The 20,281-nt window shown below is 43.4% G+C and overlaps 1 protein-coding gene, 1 long non-coding RNA gene and 1 other non-coding gene across 5 annotated transcripts in view; all 3 read right to left on the bottom strand.

The window, feature by feature from the left end:
- Window positions 1–718: 718 nt before the first annotated feature.
- Window positions 719–4,645, bottom strand: LOC123484918. The gene is made up of 4 exons (XR_006658782.1): window positions 4,053–4,645; window positions 2,022–2,128; window positions 1,400–1,604; window positions 719–1,309 (listed from the first exon to the last, which is right to left on the bottom strand). It is a non-coding gene; the product is annotated as an uncharacterized LOC123484918 (long non-coding RNA).
- A 2,563-nt stretch (window positions 4,646–7,208) lies between these two features.
- The window catches only part of LOC121561969 (autophagy-related protein 16-1), a 45,902-nt gene continuing 32,829 nt past the window's right edge, over window positions 7,209–20,281 (bottom strand). For all 3 annotated transcript variants that reach the window (XM_041874392.2, XM_041874386.2, XM_041874396.2), the window contains 6 exons: window positions 19,334–19,454; window positions 19,001–19,106; window positions 17,138–17,287; window positions 16,757–16,804; window positions 16,354–16,455; window positions 7,209–9,759 (listed from right to left, as the gene is read on the bottom strand). In XM_041874392.2, the coding sequence (XP_041730326.1) occupies window positions 9,666–9,759; window positions 16,354–16,455; window positions 16,757–16,804; window positions 17,138–17,287; window positions 19,001–19,106; window positions 19,334–19,454 (621 nt within the window). In that variant the 3' untranslated portion in view covers window positions 7,209–9,665. The remainder of the gene's footprint in view (window positions 9,760–16,353; window positions 16,456–16,756; window positions 16,805–17,137; window positions 17,288–19,000; window positions 19,107–19,333; window positions 19,455–20,281) is intronic.
- Window positions 19,690–19,961, bottom strand: LOC121567232. The gene has a single exon (XR_006001082.1). It is a non-coding gene; the product is annotated as a small Cajal body-specific RNA 6 (non-coding RNA).

Raw genomic sequence — 20,281 nt, 5'->3', positions numbered from 1 at the left:
GCAAATAAATTCATTAAAAATCCTACAATGTGATTTTCTGGATTTTGTTTTCTCATTTTGTCTGTCATAGTTGACGTGTACCTATGATGAAAATTACAGGCCTCTCTCATCTTTTTAAGTGGGAAAAATGCTCGTGCCTGCACGCCATCCCAAACACACCAGTTTTGTCCAGTTTCTGGGTTTTGGGTTTGGATCGCAGCGCATCCCTGGCTTGAAATCCCGGGCACCCCTGTAAAATGAAGTGAAAAAAATAATATTCACTAAGCAGTTCATGTTTCATCCAATCTGTTCAACTTCAAAAAAATATTATGGACAGAATAGTCCAATGGTAGAGTCGCATCACCAAGGATAAATGGCTTCTCCTGATTTCAATCAAACCTTTAAACTTCTCCAACATTAGCCCAGCTGTTGGTAATACACACAAACACACGTCACACAGAAGAGGGCTAGAGAAACTAACTGATTGTGAGATACATCCCATTCTTCTAAATCCAGTATACCTCAGTTGGTGTGTCTGATGCTCCTCCTTACAAAGCAGTCAACTTTGTCTTGGTCACAAAATAACCGCCCAGCATGTTTGGGACCCTCAATGCTGGTCCCAGACAATCTTTTTCTGGGAAGCCCAAATAGGGCATCAGCAGCAATAATTTGATGACCGTTTTCCTTTAAAATGATAATGCAAACAATTAATTATACAAAATTATTAGGGATACAGGGAATGGACATTTGCAAGGATATTACTTAAAACCTTCTGCTATTTGGGAAACATAGGTAATTTACGCTGTAGTTTCTTCGTGAATGTATCTGTAATCGGTAGTATCCACTAAGCAGATGATTGATCCACCTAGCTTTACCAGAGCCCCATTATCCAGCGTGTTGTGGATCCAGACAGGCCTTCATGGCAACCGTAGCGGCCTGGGTTGCAAAGCCACCCACAAAACTTTGCCGTCTGGCAATCCCATACTTTACCTGTTTCCGCTTCCCACAACTTGGACAAATGGTTGGGTTTTTGAGAGGCTTGCAATGGTATTGCCGCATAACATTACTACTGTTTGGCAAGGCAACGATAGAATATATATAAGAAAGACAACGGAGGTTATAAATTATGAACAACGCTGAATGCAAATAAGAATCCTAGCTTAGAGGAGTTGTTCCTTAATTGTTATCATTGACATACCTGTGGACAGAGAGGACACTTTGTTCCGTCCAAGGTCAGTGGCGCCAACTTCCTGACAGTCTCTCGTTCAAACTGCCAGTGTTTGAACTCCTCAAGTGATTCATTTGTGAGCTTCCGGTAGAGCTCAACTGTCTGTAGATAAAAAATAAAAAAACACTACTCCTCATAGTAAAGAACACTTACATGTATGGTTTGATTTCTAATTTAAAATACAATAACTACCTTCCAGTATGCATTGGATTTATGGAAAGGCAATCCCCCTCAATGACACCCCACACTCCAGTTGCAGGGCTGCAAACTGGGGCTGGAGGTCCACTGAAATTGCTGTTTGCAGCAGATAGGGGGTGGCAGGCTGGTCTGTAGCCGATCAGGGTGTCAAGTTCCAACTCACAGCTGTAAAACTGCAGCCAGACGTCATGAGCTCTTCCTGAAATGAGGACATTCCGTTTCTTAGATTGCATTGCTAAACATTACATCCGATGTTGGTGAGATGCATGTCTCTTAAGAACTTTCAAAATGACACCATATTTTCAGCATAACAACAGAGTGAACAGGGTTATGGTAAACTAGATCAAATGAAATCAAAGTCAAAGTTGTCATTTGCACAGGAATACAGCGTAGTGTACACAATACAATGAAATAAGTAGATAACTACAGTATATTAAGTACAGTACAGTAGTTGCCATAGCAGCAAAGAGTCAGTTCAGTTTTCATCAACAGTCTTATGGCTTGGAGGGAGAAACTGTCTCTGAGCATGGTGCTGCTACACTTGATGCTCTGATACCGTTTGCAAGATGGTAAAAGAGCCAGATGTCTTAGTTTCAAATTTTTATATAAGGCCTACCTCTAACGTCAACAACTGTCAGAAGACGGTTGTACTGGCTGTGACAGTCATGGTCATCTTGTCTCCTCCACTCCCATCGTAGGCCCACATGGGATAAACTGCCCTGACTAAGACAGACAGACACACAAAGTTGTTGTAGTACAGTACAGTAGTTGCAGATTTGAAACGACACTATCAGGGGGATATTTCATTGCACAAGTTGTTAGAAAACTCCAAATCCCCTCTGTGCTTGGCACGACAGATCTTGCCACATTTACCTTACTGCTGCAGGGAACTAACTTTTATAGAACTGAACTGTATGTACAGTTGAAGTCGGAAGTTTACATACACCTTTGCCAAATACATTTAAACTCAGTTTTTCACAATTCCTGACATTTAATCCTAGTAAAAAATCCTGGTATTAGGTCAGTTAGGATCACCACTTTATTTTAAGAATGTCAAATGTCAGAATAATAGTAGAGAGAATGATTTATTTCAGCTTTTATTTCTTTCATCACATTCCCAGTGGGTCAGAATTTTACATACACTCAATTAGTATTTGGTAGCATTGCCTTTAAATTGTTTAACTTGGGTCAAACGTTTCGGGTAGCCTTCCACAAGCTTACCACAATAAGTTGGGTGAATTTTGGCCCATTCCTCATGACAGAGCTGGTGTATCTGAGTCAGGTTTGTAGGCCTCCTTGCTCGCACACGCCGTTTCAGTGCTGCCCACACATTTTCTATAGGATTGAGGTCAGGGCTTTGTGATGGCCACTCCAATACCTTGACTTTGTTGTCCTTAAGCCATTTTGCCACAACTTTGGAAGTATGCTAGGGGGTCATTGCCCATTTGGAAGACCCATTTGCGACCAAGCTTTAACTTCCTGACTGATGTCTTGAGATGTTGCTTCAATATATCCACATAATTTTCCTTCCTCATGATGCCATTTATTTTGTGAAGTGCACCAGTCCCTCCTGCAGCAAAGCACTCCCACAGCATGATGCTGCCACCCCCGTGCTTCACGGTTGGGATGGTGTTCTTCGGCTTGCAAGCTACCCCCTTTTCCCTCCAAACATAACGATGGTCATTATGGCCAAACAGTTATATTTTTGTTTCATCAGACCAGAGGATATTTCTCCAAAAAGTAAGATCTTTGTCCCCATGTGCAGTTGCAAACCGTAGTCTGGCTTTTTTATGGCGGTTTTGGAGCAGTGGCTTCTTCCTTGCTGAGCGGCCTTTCAGGTTATGTCGATATAGAACTCATTTTACTGTGGATATAGATACTTTTGTACCTGTTTCCTCCAGCATCTTCACAAGGTCCTTTGCTGTTGTTCTGTGATTGATTTGCACTTTTCGCACCAAAGTACATTAATCTCTTGGAGACAGAACGCATCTCCTTCCTGAGCGGTATGACGGCTGTGTGGTCCCATGGTGTTTATAGTTTCATACTATTGTTTGTACAGATGAACGTGGTACCTTCAGGCGTTTGGAAATTGCACCCAAGGATGAACCAGACTTGTGGAGGTCTACAATTCTTTTTTCTGAGGTCTTGGCTGATTTCTTTTGATTTTCCCATGATGTCAAGCAAAGAGGCACTGAGTTTGAAGGTAGGCCTTGAAATACATTCACAGGTACACCTCCAATTGACTCAAATGATGTCAATTAGCCTATCAGAAGCTTCTAAAGCCATGACATCATTTTCTGGGATTTTCCAAGCTGTTTAAAAAAGGCACAGTCAACTTAGTGTATGTAAACGTCTGACCCACTGGAATTGTGATACAGTGAATTATAAGTGAAATAATCTGTCTGTAAACAATTGTTGGAAAAATTACTTGTGTCATGCACAAAGTAGATCTCCTAGCCGACTTGTCAAAACTATAGTTTGTTAACAAGAAATTGGTGGAGTGGTTGAAAAACGAGTTTTAATGACTCCAACCTAAGTGTATGTAAACTTCCGACTTCAACTGTACATGATCAACATTTTTGAATGGGAAGCCATTTTTTTTTGCCAGATGTTGACAGGTTTGTTGACATAACATAAAATACATTACCTTCCATAACTCCAACTGGTGGACAATGTTGGGAGTGCTGTGTGTTCTCACAGCACAGGTGGCACAGCGACAAATCTAGCGACTTTTTCTGGTGTTATTGGAGACTCTGACGTGAAGCACGTATCGTTCTTACTCTTCTCAACGAGCAGCGGGTGCTTTGTTACCCCCGTCCCAAAGCACTCACAGGAGCTGTTTACCCGTCTGCTTCCAGACCGCAAATGAATCGCGCATGCGGTTCCGCCGCTGGCTGATCCCCGCCCTGGCTTACATTCAGGGCGGGATGTAAATGTAGGATGTTTATTACTCAGTTTGTCTCTCCCACAACGGTATTACTCTCTCCTACAGCGCCCATCACAATTACATGCACATGGCAAAATATGCAAATTAGGCGATGACGTCATTTAGCGACTTTTAGGACAGCCAATACCTACTTTCCTTACTGACGAGTTGGCAACCCTGTGTAACGTGATTTGAACCTTCTGACCAACTAGTCGGTCAGGCGGCACCCCACTGTCTGATTCATATCGCTTGATTTCTGATGATTGTTCTCGATTATATAATGACTGATTGGTTCTGTATCGGGTGCACCAACATAGGCTGACATGCTGACCACACCGCACACGCGCATGTTGATCTTGTCCACCCACACCAGACGCACCCAGGACACACAGGTAGAAATATCAAAACGAACTCTGAACCAACTAGCTATATTAATTTGGGGACAGGTCAGAAAGCATTAAACATTTATGGCAATTTAGCTAGCTAGCTTGCTGTTGCTAGCTAATTTGTCCTGGGATATAAACATTGGGTTGTTTTTTTTACCTGAAATGCACAAGTCCTCTACTCCGACAATTAATCCACAGATAAAACATAATAAAACAAAACAGAGCTCGTTTCTGTTAATCTCTCCTCCTTCAGGCTTCTTCTTCTTTGGACTTTATATGGCGGTTGGCAACCAACTTTAAGGTGCATTACCACTAACAACTGGAATGGAGTGTGGACCCCCGTTCATCTTTCAATCGCCCACGTGGGTATATGCTCCTAAAAACCAATGAGGAGATGGGAGAGGCAGGACTTGCAGCACATTAAGCATCACAAATAGAACCAAGTGCCTGGCTACGGTGCAGAGTCAATGTGGCTAGTCGAGGTAATTGAGGTAATATGTACATGTGGGTAGAGTTAAAGTGACTATGCATAAATAATAGACAGAGTAGCAGCAGCTAATCATTGCCAATAGTCCAGGTAGCAATGATTAGCTGTTCAGGAGTCTTATGGCTTGGGGGTAGAAGCTGTTGAGAAGCCTTTTGGACCTAGACTTGGCGCTCCGGTACCGCTTGCCGTGCGGTAGCAGAGAGAACAGTCTATGACTAGGGTGGCTGGAGTCTTTGACAATTTTGAGGGCCTTCCTCTGACACCGCCTGGTATAGATGTCCTGGATGGCAGGAAGCTTGGCCCCAGTGATGTACTGGGCCATACACACTACCCTCTGTAGTGCCTTGCGGTCGGAGGCCGAGCAGTTGCCATACCAGGCGTGATGCAACCAGTCAGGATGCTCTCGATGGTGCAGCTGTATAACTTTTTCAGTCTCCTGAGGGGGAATAGGCTTTGTCGTGCCCTCTTCACAACTGTCTTGGTGTGTTTGGACCATGATAGTTTGTTGGTGATGTGGACACCAAGGAACTTGAAGCTCTCAACCTGTCCCATTACAGCCCCGTCGATGAGAATGGGGACGTGCTCAGTCCTCTTTTTTTCCCTGTAGTCCACAATCATCTCCTTTGTCTTGATCACGTTGAGGGAGAGGTTATCCTGGCACCACACTGCCAGGTCTCGGACTTCCTCCCTATAGGCTGTCTCATCGTTGTCGGTGATCAGGCCTACCACGGTTGTGTCTGGCCTGGCCATGCAGTCATGGGTGAACAGGGAGTACAGGAGGGGACTGAGCACGCACCCCTGAGGGGCCCCGTGTTGAGGATCAGCGTGGCAGATGTGTTGTTACCTACCCTTACCACCTGGGGGCAGCCTGTCAGTAAGTCCAGGATCCAGTTGCAGAGGGAGGTGTTTAGTCCCAGGATCCTTAGCTTAGTGATGAGCTTTGAGGGCACTATGGTGTTGAACGCTGAGCTGTAGTCAATGAACAGCATTCTCACGTAGGTGTTCTTTTTGTCTAGGTGGGAAAGAGCAGTGTGGAGTGCAATAGAGATTGCATCATCTGTCGAACTGTTGGGGCGGTATACATATTGGAGTGGGTCTAGGGTTTCTGGGATAATGGTGGTGTTGATGTGAGCCATGACCAGCCTTTCAAAGCACTTCATGGCTACAGACGTGAGTGCTATGGGTCGGTAGTCATTTAGGCAGGTTATCTTAGTGTCCTTGGGCACAGGGACTATGGTGGTCTGCTTGAAACATGTTGGTATTACAGACTCAGTCAGGGACATGTTGAAAATGTCAGTGTAGACACTTGCCAGTTGGTCAGCACATGCTCGGAGTACACGTCCTGGTAATCCATCTGGCCCTGCGGCCTTGTGAATGTTGACCTGCTTAAAAGTCTTACATCGGCTACGGAGAGCGTGATCACATAGTCATCCGGAACAGCTGGTGCTCTCATGCATGCTTCATTATGCAACCATTACACAATATGTGGAAAAGCTGTTTGCTTGTATCGTTTCCCTTAACATTTTATTGAGAAATCTTTATTGAGAAGACTTTGTGCCTAGATAGAATTGATCATAGTACTGACTGTAATAGTTCTCAAGTTTCAGTTATAGTGCACATTACCACCAGTAAGATAGTAATTTTATTGACACACGTCATCTGTAGTCAGCTACCATCTGCCTAACCCCACCGAAAAAACGCTATAACACACAGAAATGTTCCCACACTTTCTCAGTGTGCATACATTAACACATACAGAATGTTCCATATACATACATAATATAACTTAAGCTTTACAATCTTTTTGCTGATCGCAGAGGGGTGGGGTAAAGGACTGCTGATCAGCAGTTTACAAAGCACATTTCAAAACCAACCTCCCCTTCCCCTGGCCTGTACACGATGACTGAAGCTTGGAGTTAGCCAGAGGGAAGGAGTCCTGGGTCATGTTCATTTGGGCACGAAAGTAAAAAATACAATAAAACAGGAAACAAAAATTAGCTCTTATTGGACAAGTCCAGGTAGTCCCTCTCTGTTTCAGTCCGTTTTCTTCTATTTGGTGCCTACTGAACATGACCCTGAAGAGGATATGCTGGCCTATTTCAACAGAACACTCTTTAGAGAGAATCCCCTGTTCAATCTTATCAGTGCCTTGTATCATCCAGGGCATGTATTCATACATTGTCTCAGATCACTTTTTGCCTTTTAGATCATAATGGATATGACAGGGGTGAACTGAAGTATATACTACAAAGCAGGATCAATGAGTTAGCCAGCTAACTTTGATAAACAGAAATAATCACAGATTTTCTGGTTCATTAGGAAAGCTAAACTAAGATATGTGCTTTTGGTTGTTAGTTCAATCAGACCATGCATTTTCAAACGTATCTTTCTAAAAAATTAGTTTTTTCCGAATATTTAGGCAAGTTTGCTGGCTAAAGCATTGATCTTGCTTTGTAGTATACGCCTCAGGACTCAACATTGTGTAACTTCCAGATAGAAATATGTAGAACATGGCTCTCTGACATATTGAAGCAAGGAATCATGTTGAATCTATTTATGGTATTGCTACCTGCAATGTTCGACAATGTTTCACTACTGAACCTGGCCCTTTGTCAGCAGATCCCATTGGACCAGGTGATCCTTGAGGGACTGGGGTTCCCTGCCCATGTGGCGAAAGATACTAGTAATTGATATTTAGAACAGCATCATGTAAACATGACACATATGTCCATTGTAATGAAAAAGACTGGAACAAATACAACATGCAAGTTTTAAGGAGTGGAGCTAATCCCCAGTCTCTGGAGGACCACAGTGTCTGCTTAGCAACTTTGGAAGATGGGGTCAGCTTTAGGTCTACATAAAAGTAAAGATACAAATACATGATGTAGATTAGAACATACTGTACATGCTTTTATAAATGGGAATCATGACAGCTCTAAACAAAACGTTTCTTGTAACGTCCTGAACTATGCATCCCTCCAGAAAGCGGCCCAGCATTTCACCCCTGGAATCGAGGTGAGCTGACCAATAAACGGGTCTAGTATTGATCGATCAAGTACAGAGTTTCAAGAAGACCAGCACACGCTGTGGACCTCCAAGACCGGAACTTTGCATTATTTTGATGCTGACAGTGACTGATAGGACATAACACTGAACAAACACCTGAATAAATAGTCTTAAGCAGATTTGTGCCAAGTGTGTGTGCATTCCAACAGTCTAGAGAATTGTCATCTCAAACAGAGCATTCCCTGTTTAAATGTTACATCGAGGGCATGTTTCATTGTGATTGGCACAAGTTTGTTTGTTATGGAGAATTGTGCTTAGTCTTGTCCACAACAACACGTCTTCACACTCCTTACAGCAGTGTTATTCAATCCTGGTCCCGAGGACCCACAAGGTGTGTAGGCTTTTGTTCCAGCCCAGTACAACTGCTTAAGCACTTGTTGTGGTGTGTTGGTGCAGACCTATAACACAACCATATAACAGACCCTGTTGGTAGCCAGGACAAGGATTGAAGAGCACTGCAATACAGTATTAACTTGACCCTTGACAACTCAATGCTCCCAACCAGTTTGAGACAACCAATATCCAACCACCCACCTTGTGCCATTTCGTACACAGCCAGGGTGGTGTAAAGTGAATGGAAATACTGCTACACATTAGAAATACCGGGAACTGCACAATATCAGTGCTCTCCGTTACGGTTGCCATGCATTCTTATATATTTTTTAAGGCCAAAAACAGGAATCGGATTTAAAAGTGAAACCTGGGCCCAGTTTTTCAAAGTAATCTGATTTCGGCAATTTGATTGGATTAAATACATAGAAATAATCGAACGGACGTCCACATTCAAGTCAATGATACGCCTGTTCTATTAATTCTATTTCTATGGATTTAATTGTATCCAATTGCCGAAATCCGATCAGATAAGTTTTGAAAAAGTGGGCCCAGGAGACGAACACAGACAGACTTCAACTTTAAAAAGCCTCTGCCCACCCCAAGGTCTTGTAAAACTAACCACGTGTCCGATTGCAGTCGTAAACACAGACAATCCAGCTCTGTTTATAGTGGCAATTTGGCAACAACTATTTTATAATGTCATTTCTTAGATCAACTGTCTAACTCTCACTCTCCTTGCTTGGATATCATTTCAAATGGATATATGAATTCGTTTTACTTCAAGAGAAAACTCTGCCTTCATGGCTCTTTTCACTGACACTTTCAACTGGACACCAACTAACGCTCTGCTGACACCGGATGACCTCCTTCCTATAGGCAAGAAACCCCCCCCCAACGCGTCGGAGCACAGAATGGTCCAATGCCAGTCAGGCAAAGTGATGGGGGGGTTGGACATTAGAGGGTGGGGCTAGGGAACCCCCTGTCCAGTCTGTGCCTCCATTGAACAGTCCAGACAGACAGCCAGTCACCCAATGGCAGAGGGTCAGAGCAGAGCATGGCCAATCACATATCAGACCAGAGCACGGCCTTGCTGCCCTTCTCCACACTGACCACGTAGGCTCCCGATGGCGACCAGGACACCGAGTTGATGGGCGAGCTAAGAGAAGAGAAAACAGAACGTCAGAACTGAGCAGGATGGCAGAACGGGAGTTTCAGGAAGAAGTTACCCCTTACCCCAAAGATATGGAAAAACTGCCTTTACTTGCATCTGCGCCATAATGGCTTCTGTGACAGCATGGGCAACGCCATTGAGGGCTTTCTTCATTTTAAAGTACATTTAGTCTTCTACTATGAGTCGGACAACAAACAAAGGGTGCACACTGCCACCTGGAGCGTGTTGTCTGAACAGGCAAAACAAGGTTGGTTATTTAAATGCCATCTGCAGTTATAGATTGTTTGCTCACGAGTGCAGTGCATTCGGAAAGTACTCAGACCCCTTGACATTTTCCACATTTTGTTACGTTACAGACTTAGTCTAACATTGATTAAATACAAATTTCCTCATCAATATACACACAATACCCCATAATGACAAAGTGAAAACAGGTTTTTAGAAATTTTTACAAATGTAAAAAACCCAGAAATATCTTATTTACATAAGTATTCAGACCCTTTGCTATGATAATCTAAATTGAGCTCAGGTGCATCCTGTTTCCATTGATCATCCTTGAGATGTTTCTACAACTTGATTGGAGTCCACCTTTGGTAAATTAAATTGATTGGACATGATTTGGAAAGGCACACAACTGTCTATATAAGGTCCCACAGTTGACAGTGCATGTCAGAGCAAAAACCAAGCCATGAGGTCGAAGGAATTGTCCGTAGAGCTCCGAGAAAGAATTGTGTCGAGGCACATATCTGGGGAAGGGTACCAAAACATTTCTGCAGCATTGAAAGTCCAAGAACAAAATGACCTCCATCATTCTTAAATGGAAGACGTTTGGAAACACCAAGACTCTTCCTAGAGCTGGCCGCCCGGCCAAACAGCAATCGGGGGAGAACGGCCTTGGTCAGGGAGGTTAGCAAGAACCCGATGGTCACTGACAGAGCTCCAGAGTGCCTCTGTGGAGATGGGAGAACCTTCCAGAAGGACAACCATCTCTGCAGCACCCCACCAATCAGGCCTTTATGGTAGAATGGCCAGACGGAAGCCACTCCTCAGTAAAAGGCACATGACAGCCCGTTGGAGTTTGCCAAAAGGCACCTAAAGCACTCTCAGACCATGAGAAACAAGATTGAACTCTTTGGCCTGAATGCCAAGCGTCACATCTGGAGAAAACCTGGCACCATCCCTACAGTGAAGCATGGTGGTGACAGCATCATGCTGTGGAGATGATTTTCAGCAGCAGGGACTGGGAGACTAGTCAGGATCGAGGGAAAGCTGAACGGAGCAAAGTACAGAGAGATCATTGATGAAAAGGACCTCAGACTGGGGCGAAGGTTCACCTTCCAACAGGACAACCAACCTAAGCATACAGCCAAGACAACGCAGGAGTTGCTTCGGGACAAGTCTCTGAATGTCCTTGAGTGGCCCAGCCAGAGCCCGGACTTGAACCCGATCTAACATCTCTGGAGAGACCTGAAAATAGTTGTGCAGCGACGCTCCCCCATTTAACCTCACAGAGCTTGAGAGGATCTGCAGAGAAGAATGGGAGAAACTCCCCAAATACCAAGCTTGTAGCGTCATACCCAAGAAGACTTGAGGCTGTACTCACTACCAAAGGTGCTTCAACAAAGTACTGAGTAAAGGGTCTAAATATTTATGTAAATGTCATTTGTATATTTTTTATAGATTTGCAATAAAGGCCCGAGGGTGTGTGGTATATGGCCAAAATACCACGGCTAAGGGCTGTTCTTAAGCACGACGCAACGTGGAGTGCCTGGATACAGACCTTAGCCGTGGTATATTGGCCATATACAGTGGGGAAAAAAAGTATTTAGTCAGCCACCAATTGTGCAAGTTCTCCCACTTAAAAAGATGAGGCCTGTAATTTTCATCAAAGGTACACGTCAACTATGACAGACATATTGAGAAAAAAATCCAGAAAATCACATTGTAGGATTTTTAATGAATTTATTTGCAAATTATGGTGGAAAATAAGTATTTGGTCAATAACAAAAGTTTCTCAATACTTTGTTATATACCCTTTGTTGGCAATGACACAGGTCAAACGTTTTCTGTAAGTCTTCACAAGGTTTTCACACACTCTTGCTGGTATTTTGGCCCATTCCTCTATGCAGATCTCCTCTAGAGCAGTGATGTTTTGGGGCTGTCGCTGGGCAACACAGACTTTCAACTCCCTCCAAAGATGTTCTATGGGGTTGAGATCTGGAGACCGGCTAGGCCACTCCAGGACCTTGAAATGCTTCTTACGAAGCCACTCCTTCGTTGCCCGGGCGGTGTGTTTGGGATCATTGTCATGCTGAAAGACCCAGCCACGTTTCATCTTCAATGCCCTTGCTGATGGAAGGAGGTTTTCACTCAAAATCTCACGATACATGGCCCCATTCATTCTTTCCTTTACACGGATCAGTCGTCCTGGTCCCTTTGCAGAAAAACAGCCCCAAAGCATGATGTTCCCACCCCCATGCTTCACAGTAGGTATGGTGTTCTTTGGATGCAACTCAGCATTCTTTGTCCTCCAAACATGACGAGTTGAGTTTTTACCAAAAAGTTATATTTTGGTTTCATCTGACATTCTCCCAATCCTCTTCTGGATCATCCAAATGCACTCTAGCAAACTTCAGACGGGCCTGGACATGTACTGGCTTAAGCAGGGGGGACACGTCTGGCACTGCAGGATTTGAGTCCCTGGCGGCGTAGTGTGTTACTGATGGTAGGCTTTGTTACTTTGGTCCCAGCTCTCTGCAGGTCATTCACTAGGTCCCCCCGTGTGGTTCTGGGATTTTTGCTCACCGTTCTTGTGATCATTTTGACCCCCACGGGGTGAGATCTTGCGTGGAGCCCCAGATCGAGGGAGATTATCAGTGTGTCTTCCATTTCCTAATAATTGCTCCCACAGTTGATTTCTTCAAACCAAGCTGCTTACCTGTTGCAGATTCAGTCTTCCCAGCCTGGTGCAGGTCTACAATTTTGTTTCTGGTGTCCTTTGACAGCTCTTTGGTCTTGGCCATAGTGGAGTTTGGAGTGTGACTGTTTGAGGTTGTGGACAGGTGTCTTTTATACTGATAAGTTCAAACAGGTGCCATTAATACAGGTAACGAGTGGAGGACAGAGGAGCCTCTTAAAGAAGAAGTTACAGGTCTGTGAGAGCCAGAAATCTTGCTTGTTTGTAAGTGACCAAATACTTATTTTCCACCATATTTTGCAAATAAATTCATTAAAAATCCTACAATGTGATTTTCTGGATTTTTTTCCTCAATTTGTCTGTCATAGTTGACGTGTACCTATGATGAAAATTACAGGCCTCTCATCTTTTTAAGTGGGAGAACTTGCACAATTGGTGGCTGACTAAATACTTTTTTCCCCCACTGTATCACAAACCCCTGAGGTGACTTATTGCTATTATAAACTGGTTACCAACGTAATTAATGCAGTAATAATACATGTTTTGTCACACTCGTGGTATACAGTCTGATATACCACGGCTTTCAGCCAATCAGCATTCAGGGCTCGAACCACCCAGTTTATAATGGCTGATACCTCCTGCTGACCTGGATGGAATTCTGTGATCTTTCCTTAACCCATAGCAGTGTTCGCCCTCTTTTCATTTAGCACACACCAAATAAATAATATTTTTAAAGAGAAAAACTTTGAAGATGCTAGAACTGTCAACATGTACTTTTCCTCTGCCAACAAGAGGAGTAATGAACAGCAACAGACAACCCCATAGTATAATAGTTTCCCTAGCTATTTACCTTGTCAGCTTGTCATTGTGTGTGTTCTATGCGATAAATAAATATTCCTCTCGAGGTGCATTCAAGTTGCGAGTGACACAAGGAGAGAAACATGCATTCTGATGCACAAGCAGTCAATGCACATTTCTTAATGCAATTGCAGGAAAAACTTTTGAAAGCAGCTTTCCATGGCTACTACTTGTATTTCTCAACTCCTAATAATGAGCGATCTGCACTGTATACAGTTGAAGTCGTAAGTATACATACACTTAGGTTGGAGCCATTCAAACTCGTTTTTCAACCACTCCACACATTTCTTGTTAACAAACTATAGTTTTGGCAAGTCAGTTAAGATATCTACTTTGTGCATGACAAGTAATTTTTCCAACAATTGTTTACAGACAGATTATTTCACTTATAATTCACTGTATCACAATTCCAGTGGGTCAGACGTTTACATACACTAAGTTGACTGGGCCTTTAAACAGCTTGGAAAATTCCAGAAAATGATGTCATGGCTTTAGAAGCTTCTGATAGGCTAATTGACATCATTTGAGTCAATTGGAGGTGTACCTGTGGATGTATTTCAAGGCCTACCTTCAAACACAGTGCCTCTTTGCCTGACATCATAGGAAAATCAAAAAGAAAATCAGCCAAGACCTCAGCAAAAAAATGGTAGACCTCCACAAGTCTGGATGATCCTTGGGAGCAATTTCCAAACGCCTGAAGGTACCACGTTCATCTGTACAAACAATAGTACGGAAGTATAAACACCATGGGACCACACAGCCGTCATATCGCTCAGGAAGGAGACGCATTCTGTCTCCTAGAGGTGGTCCTCTGTAGCTCAGCTGGTAGAGCACGGCGCTTGTAACGCCAAGGTAGTGGGTTCGATCCCCGGGACCACCCATACACAAAAATGTATGCACGCATGACTGTAAGTCGCCTTGGATAAAAGCGTCTGCTAAATGGCATATTATTATTATTATGATTATGAACGTACTTTGGTGCGAAAAGTGCAAATCAATCCCAGAACAACAGCAAAGGAGCTTGTGAAGATGCTGGAGGATACAGGTAAAAAAGTATCTATACCCACAGTAAAACGAGTCCTATATCAACATAACCTGAAAGGCCGCTCAGCAAGGAAGAAGCCACTGCTCCAAAACCGCCATAAAAAAGCCAGACTACGGTTTGCAACTGCACATGGGGACAAAGATCTTACTTTTTGGAGAAATGTCCTCTGGTCTGATGAAACAAAAATAGGAACTGTTTGGCCATAATGACCATCGTTATGTTTGGAGGAAAAAGGGGAAGGCCTGCAAGCTGAAGAACACCATCCCAACCGTGATGCATGGGGGTGGCAGCATCATGCTGTGGGGGTGCTTTGCTGCAGGAGGGACTGGTGCACTTCACAAAATAGATGGCATCATGAGGAAGGAAAATTATGTGGATATATTGAAGCAACATCTCTAGACATCAGTCAGGAAGTTAAAGCTTGGTCGCAAATGGGTCTTCCAAATGGACAATGACCCCAAGCATACTTCCAAAGTTGTGGCAAAATGGCTTAAGGACAACAAAGTCAAGGTATTGGAGTGGCCATCACAAAGCCCTGACCTCAATCCTATAGAACATTTGTGGGCAGAACTGAAAAAGCGTGTGCGAGCAAGGAGGCCTACAAACCTGACTCAGTTACACCAGCTCTGTCAGGAGGAATGGGCCAAAATTCACCCAACTTATTGTGGTAAGCTTTTGGAAGGCTACCCGAAACGTTTGACCCAAGTTAAACAATTTAAAGGCAATGCTACCAAACACTAATTGAGTGTATGTAAACTTCTGACCCACTGGGAATGTGATGAAAGAAATAAAAGCTTAAAGAAATCATTCTCTACTATTATTCTGACATTTGACATTCTTAAAATAAAGTGGTGATCCTAACTGACCTAAGACAGGGAATATTTACTAGGATTAAATGTCAGGAATTGTGAAAAACTGAGTTTAAATGTATTTGGCTAAGGTGTATGTAAAACTTCCGACTTCAACTGTGTGTGTGTGTGTGTGTGATATATATATATATATTTAACCTTTATTTAAAAAGGCAAGTCAGATAAGAATAAATTCTTATTTACAATGACGGCCTACCCCGGCCTCCCTTAACCCGGACGACGCTGGGCCAATTGTGCGCCGCCCTATTGGACTCCCGATCACGGCCGGTTGAGACGCAGCCCGGTTTTGGTGCATTTAGCCTCTGCAATTCACTGTGTGCATAGGTGAGACCATATTATTCACTGTGTTAATGTTATGTTTTGTTGTGGGGACATTAAATGCATTGATCGTGTTTAGAGTTTGGGATCTAGCTAATGATTAGCCCAATGGGGTATGCATATGGGTAACCCCATGTTTCAGCCTATTTCATTACATTTACGATGGTGTCAGCATAATTTTATTTTCATTCATTTTGGAGTGGAATGTCCTATTAAAAACTCGCCAGACCTGACTTTCTCACAGTCCTTATACAAAAAACGTTATCCATGTGGGGCATGCCCCTGGGATCCTCCTCCACGAATCCTTACCCGACCCTTGCCATTGCTGATAGAATTCTAGGGGAAACACTGCATAGGAAGTCCCACCCAGTTCACTACGTCAAAATGGTACAAGTCCTCAATGGCGCTGCCCAAGTTAAAACAGGCTTTGTGGTACTAGAGCGGTCTATCCAAGTCTATGGCTTACCCTCTCAAATCCTGAACCTGAAACAGTTTTTAAAACAAAAGTGCAAAACTGACTAGAAAGCAGTGTCGAAGGGAGTCTTGATCCTACTCCGGAAGTTCAAACTGACCAGTGGTTCTTGTCCAGGGTGCGCTCCAACTTGCCCGTCAAGACGTTCCACACATACAGAGCTCCGTCTGCAGAGCCCCCCGCCACATAACTGCCATCGGGACTGAGGAGTACACAAGGGAATGGGAGGTTCAAAACAAGGGGTTCAAGTGGAGAGTCATGGGACTGTGGTTGGAGAGGTGAGCATGTGCACACTTACATGGAGAATGGTAGGGAATTTGACCACGACCGATGTTAGTAAAACTATAAACCAATGATTGGGATGTGTCCCAAATGGCACCCTATTCCCTATATAGTGAACTACTTTTGACCAGGCCCAATGGGCTCTGGTCAAAAGTAGTGCACTATGTAGGGAATAGGGTGCCATATAGGACACACCCTTGGCATAAATGGTGTCCACTCACCTGAAGGTGACTCGGGTCCAGTCAGCGCCACACTTGAAGCCCTGAGCACTGGGAGGAGAGATGAGAAAACACTGTTGACATAAACCTCCAACACCACTAATCCACATCAGACCTGGGTTCAAATAGTATTTGGTTTCCTTTGCAATAGGATTCAAAGGAAACGATTGCGCCTGGAGTGCCAGACATGCAGGGTTTGCACTATTAGGACTATTCCATTGCCTACATACAGCATCTATTCACCAATAAGAATACAGAGAATCTCTGACCACCAATGCAAATCGCCTCAGATTATCTTAATTGACACTATGGGTGAGGCACTCCATAACTACAAATATACTATAAAAAAACCTACAGTACTAGAGCAGTGACATGTCCCCATACCTGAAGGTCTGGCGGACCGCGTTACTGCGCAGGTCAATGATCTTAACCAGGTCGTCCCGGGAGCAGGTGAGCAGCTCGGTGCGGTCGTGGTTCAGGTCAAGAGACGTGACTCGGCCCAGGAGCTCCAGCTCGCGGACTATACTCTCCGCTCTAAAAAAAGGAACAACCAAATGAATACGCAGACGCCGCTAGCTAAGAAATGGTAACAGCGTTACGAGAGGGGGTATTCATTACAGCACACCGTAGCAAAATGAGTTAATTGGACACATACATGTAGGTCCCTCCCAGTTTAGGCATGTTTGCGTCCGCTTGGTTCCTAGTGAATACACCCCAGGACAAAAAGCCAGTGTCATGACAAGAAAACGACCCCTTAGGCAAAGACCCCATAAAGCCATTGCTCACGACACAAATACGCTGGGTATGTAGGCATGTATGTATGTATGAATGATTTTCCCCAGCTGGGTTCTCCACCTCCACACATTCCCAATATTTGGATATTCACCTATAGCAGCATGAGATATACTTTTCCCCCATTTTCTAGCATGAGCTACTTTTAAGTTTGTCATGTTTAACTGACGAAAATATCCATGGTAGGGCGCAGGCTAACCGGTTAGCATGCTAACCGGAGCTTATGCTAAGTCAGGGCGACAAACTGGCTAAATTAGCTAGCTAGCCAGCCACAGATTGTTAGCTAGCTATAGCCATTTACATTTATTTTTCCGTTTTAGATTGTTTTTTTTGTATGTTTAACTAGCTGGCTAGCTAGATTAGTACCATTCACATCTAAAATCTATAGTAGCTATCTGTGTCTGCATTGCCATTGAGTTGACTAGCAGTGGATGGACAGAGCAGGGGCAACACTTCTTTATTGCTTGTTTGCTGATGAATCCCAGTACAGCTGTGGCAGTCAACTCGCAATAACAAGCTATAAATAAAATGGGGAATAAATGAGTAAATAAATAATGTTTGAAATTGTGCTTCATATGAAATCTATTTTTCATGTCCATGTTGGTCATTATTGCTCCAGTGTCTCATACCCCTCGCCGTTGCTCAGCGATATTGCATCATAGCCTTAAGGGGGTCCTGTAAAATATGTATATTTCCCCCAAATTCTGTTACATCTTTCCTGAATTCTGTTTTCTCCATTTTATTTTTCCTGGTTTTTGATCATTTTGTATTTTTCCACTCAAAATTACAATTATTTATAGATAAACAACGAAATGGGATGTTCCGAGTCCATGTCAATGCTTAAATCACAGATTACCATTTGAGGTCTGGGCAAAAAACTAAACTTTACATTCGAGTGTAATTCCCCTTTAATTCTGCATCTAGGAGAGAAGAGTGCATTTGCCTAGCAACGTTTCTATACTGCTGCTGCTAATTTCATGGCAGATTTTGAAAAAGAAATGGGAAGCATACGTTAAGCATTACTAGGGATATGGTTAGGTTTACCGTTTTGGTAAGGTTAAAGGGGCAATCTGCAGTTGCGTCATAATTTTCTGACTTAAAAATTAATGATGTGTACCCATTGATTCTTGAAGAATATAACTTATAAATGTCTCATGAACTTATTTCAAATGTCGTACCCCATCAGAACCCAAAATAAACTTGTTTTACTCAAATGTTTGTAAACAAAGTAAATGTAAACAACCACTATATAGCCTCAAAACATGGTTAAAACTAATTTTGATATCATGGATGGTCAGTCCTATTTCTCCAGGCCTATCCCGCAGCTTTTTACCGAACAAGGGGCTGGGTAATCGCTTTGTTATTCTTTCACCTGCCGATTGCCCCTTTAAGGTTAGTGGATAGTTAGTTGGACGTCTATAACCCATCTATTATGGACTATCCCTCCACACTCACCTGATGTCCCAGAACCGCACTTTCTTATCAAAATGGCCGCTCATGACACACTGCTCTGTGCAGACTATGTCATTACAGCTGGACCCAGCAAACACAGTCTTCATGCCTGAGAGGAAGAAACAGACTGGGGATTCAGAACTGACCCAGGGCTCCGTCCACAAGAAAAACTAATCCTAACGAGTAGACCATACAGTGAATCTGCGTTAAAATCTTAAAAGCCATTTAGTGTGGCTGAAAAAACCAAAATCCCTTAAAAAAGGGGAAACCAGAGACAAGGAGGAATGTAAACGAAATGCTAACACTAATGGGTAAAATAAAAAAGTAAACTCTTACAGACTTTGCTGCGCAGGTCCCACAGTTTCAGAGTCCTGTCGTAGCTCCCGGAGACGATACGAGCGTTGTCCAGGAGAAAGCGAGCCGCCAGCACCTTCCCGCTGTGGCCTGTCAGCGTGTGCTGGGGGGAAACGAATGAAAACGAGCATTTCTTATTGGCCAAGTTCAGATAGTACCGCACCATTTCACTGTTTCGAAGCGTTTTCTTCCATTTCGTGCCTAGTGAACACAACCCTGTCCAGAACAATCTCTGGGCCGTAGTTGGAGCGTATAACTAACTAGGCCTGGAGATTTTCACCCAGCCACATTAAGGTGAAGGAAAACTCATGGCCCTTTGTGTTTGAGAACACAGGTACGGTCTCAGTTTGAAAGTTGAGATCAGCGGCCCAGCCCCGTACTACAGCCTGATACTCCTTATGGATTGGTTCTGTTGGATGTCTGTCATCACAGTGACGCCATTGGTCTCTTAAAGACACAGGATGTGACATCATCCTCTGTGTCAGCAGCCTCTGTATCCAACGATGCACAACTAGAGCATGCTGAGAATAGAGCAGGGGCTGTTAGGAGCCGATGCATAGCAGTGAGTGGAACTGGGCATCAGGCCTTTTACATTATCACATCATTGACCATCAGCATAGAACTTTTGCAGTATCTCACAAACACAGCCTTGAAGAGTGTTATTTTAGGCTCCGAAAGGGGCGTATGTTCTTATATACAGTGCATTCGAAAGGTATTCAGACCCCTTGACTTTTTCCATATTTTGTTACATTACAGCCTTATTCTAAAATTGATTCAATAGTTTTTCATCAATCTACACACAATACCCCATAATGAGAAAGCAAAAACAGGTTTATATATTATTTGCAAATGTATAAAAATTAACTGAAATATCACATTTACATAAGTATTCAGACCCTTTACTCAGTACTTTGTTGAAGCAGAGATTAC

Source organism: Coregonus clupeaformis, chromosome 5 (genome assembly GCF_020615455.1).
Source record: "Coregonus clupeaformis isolate EN_2021a chromosome 5, ASM2061545v1, whole genome shotgun sequence".
Lineage (NCBI taxonomy): Eukaryota > Metazoa > Chordata > Actinopteri > Salmoniformes > Salmonidae > Coregonus > Coregonus clupeaformis.
This window is presented reverse-complemented; position numbering and strand designations above follow the sequence as displayed.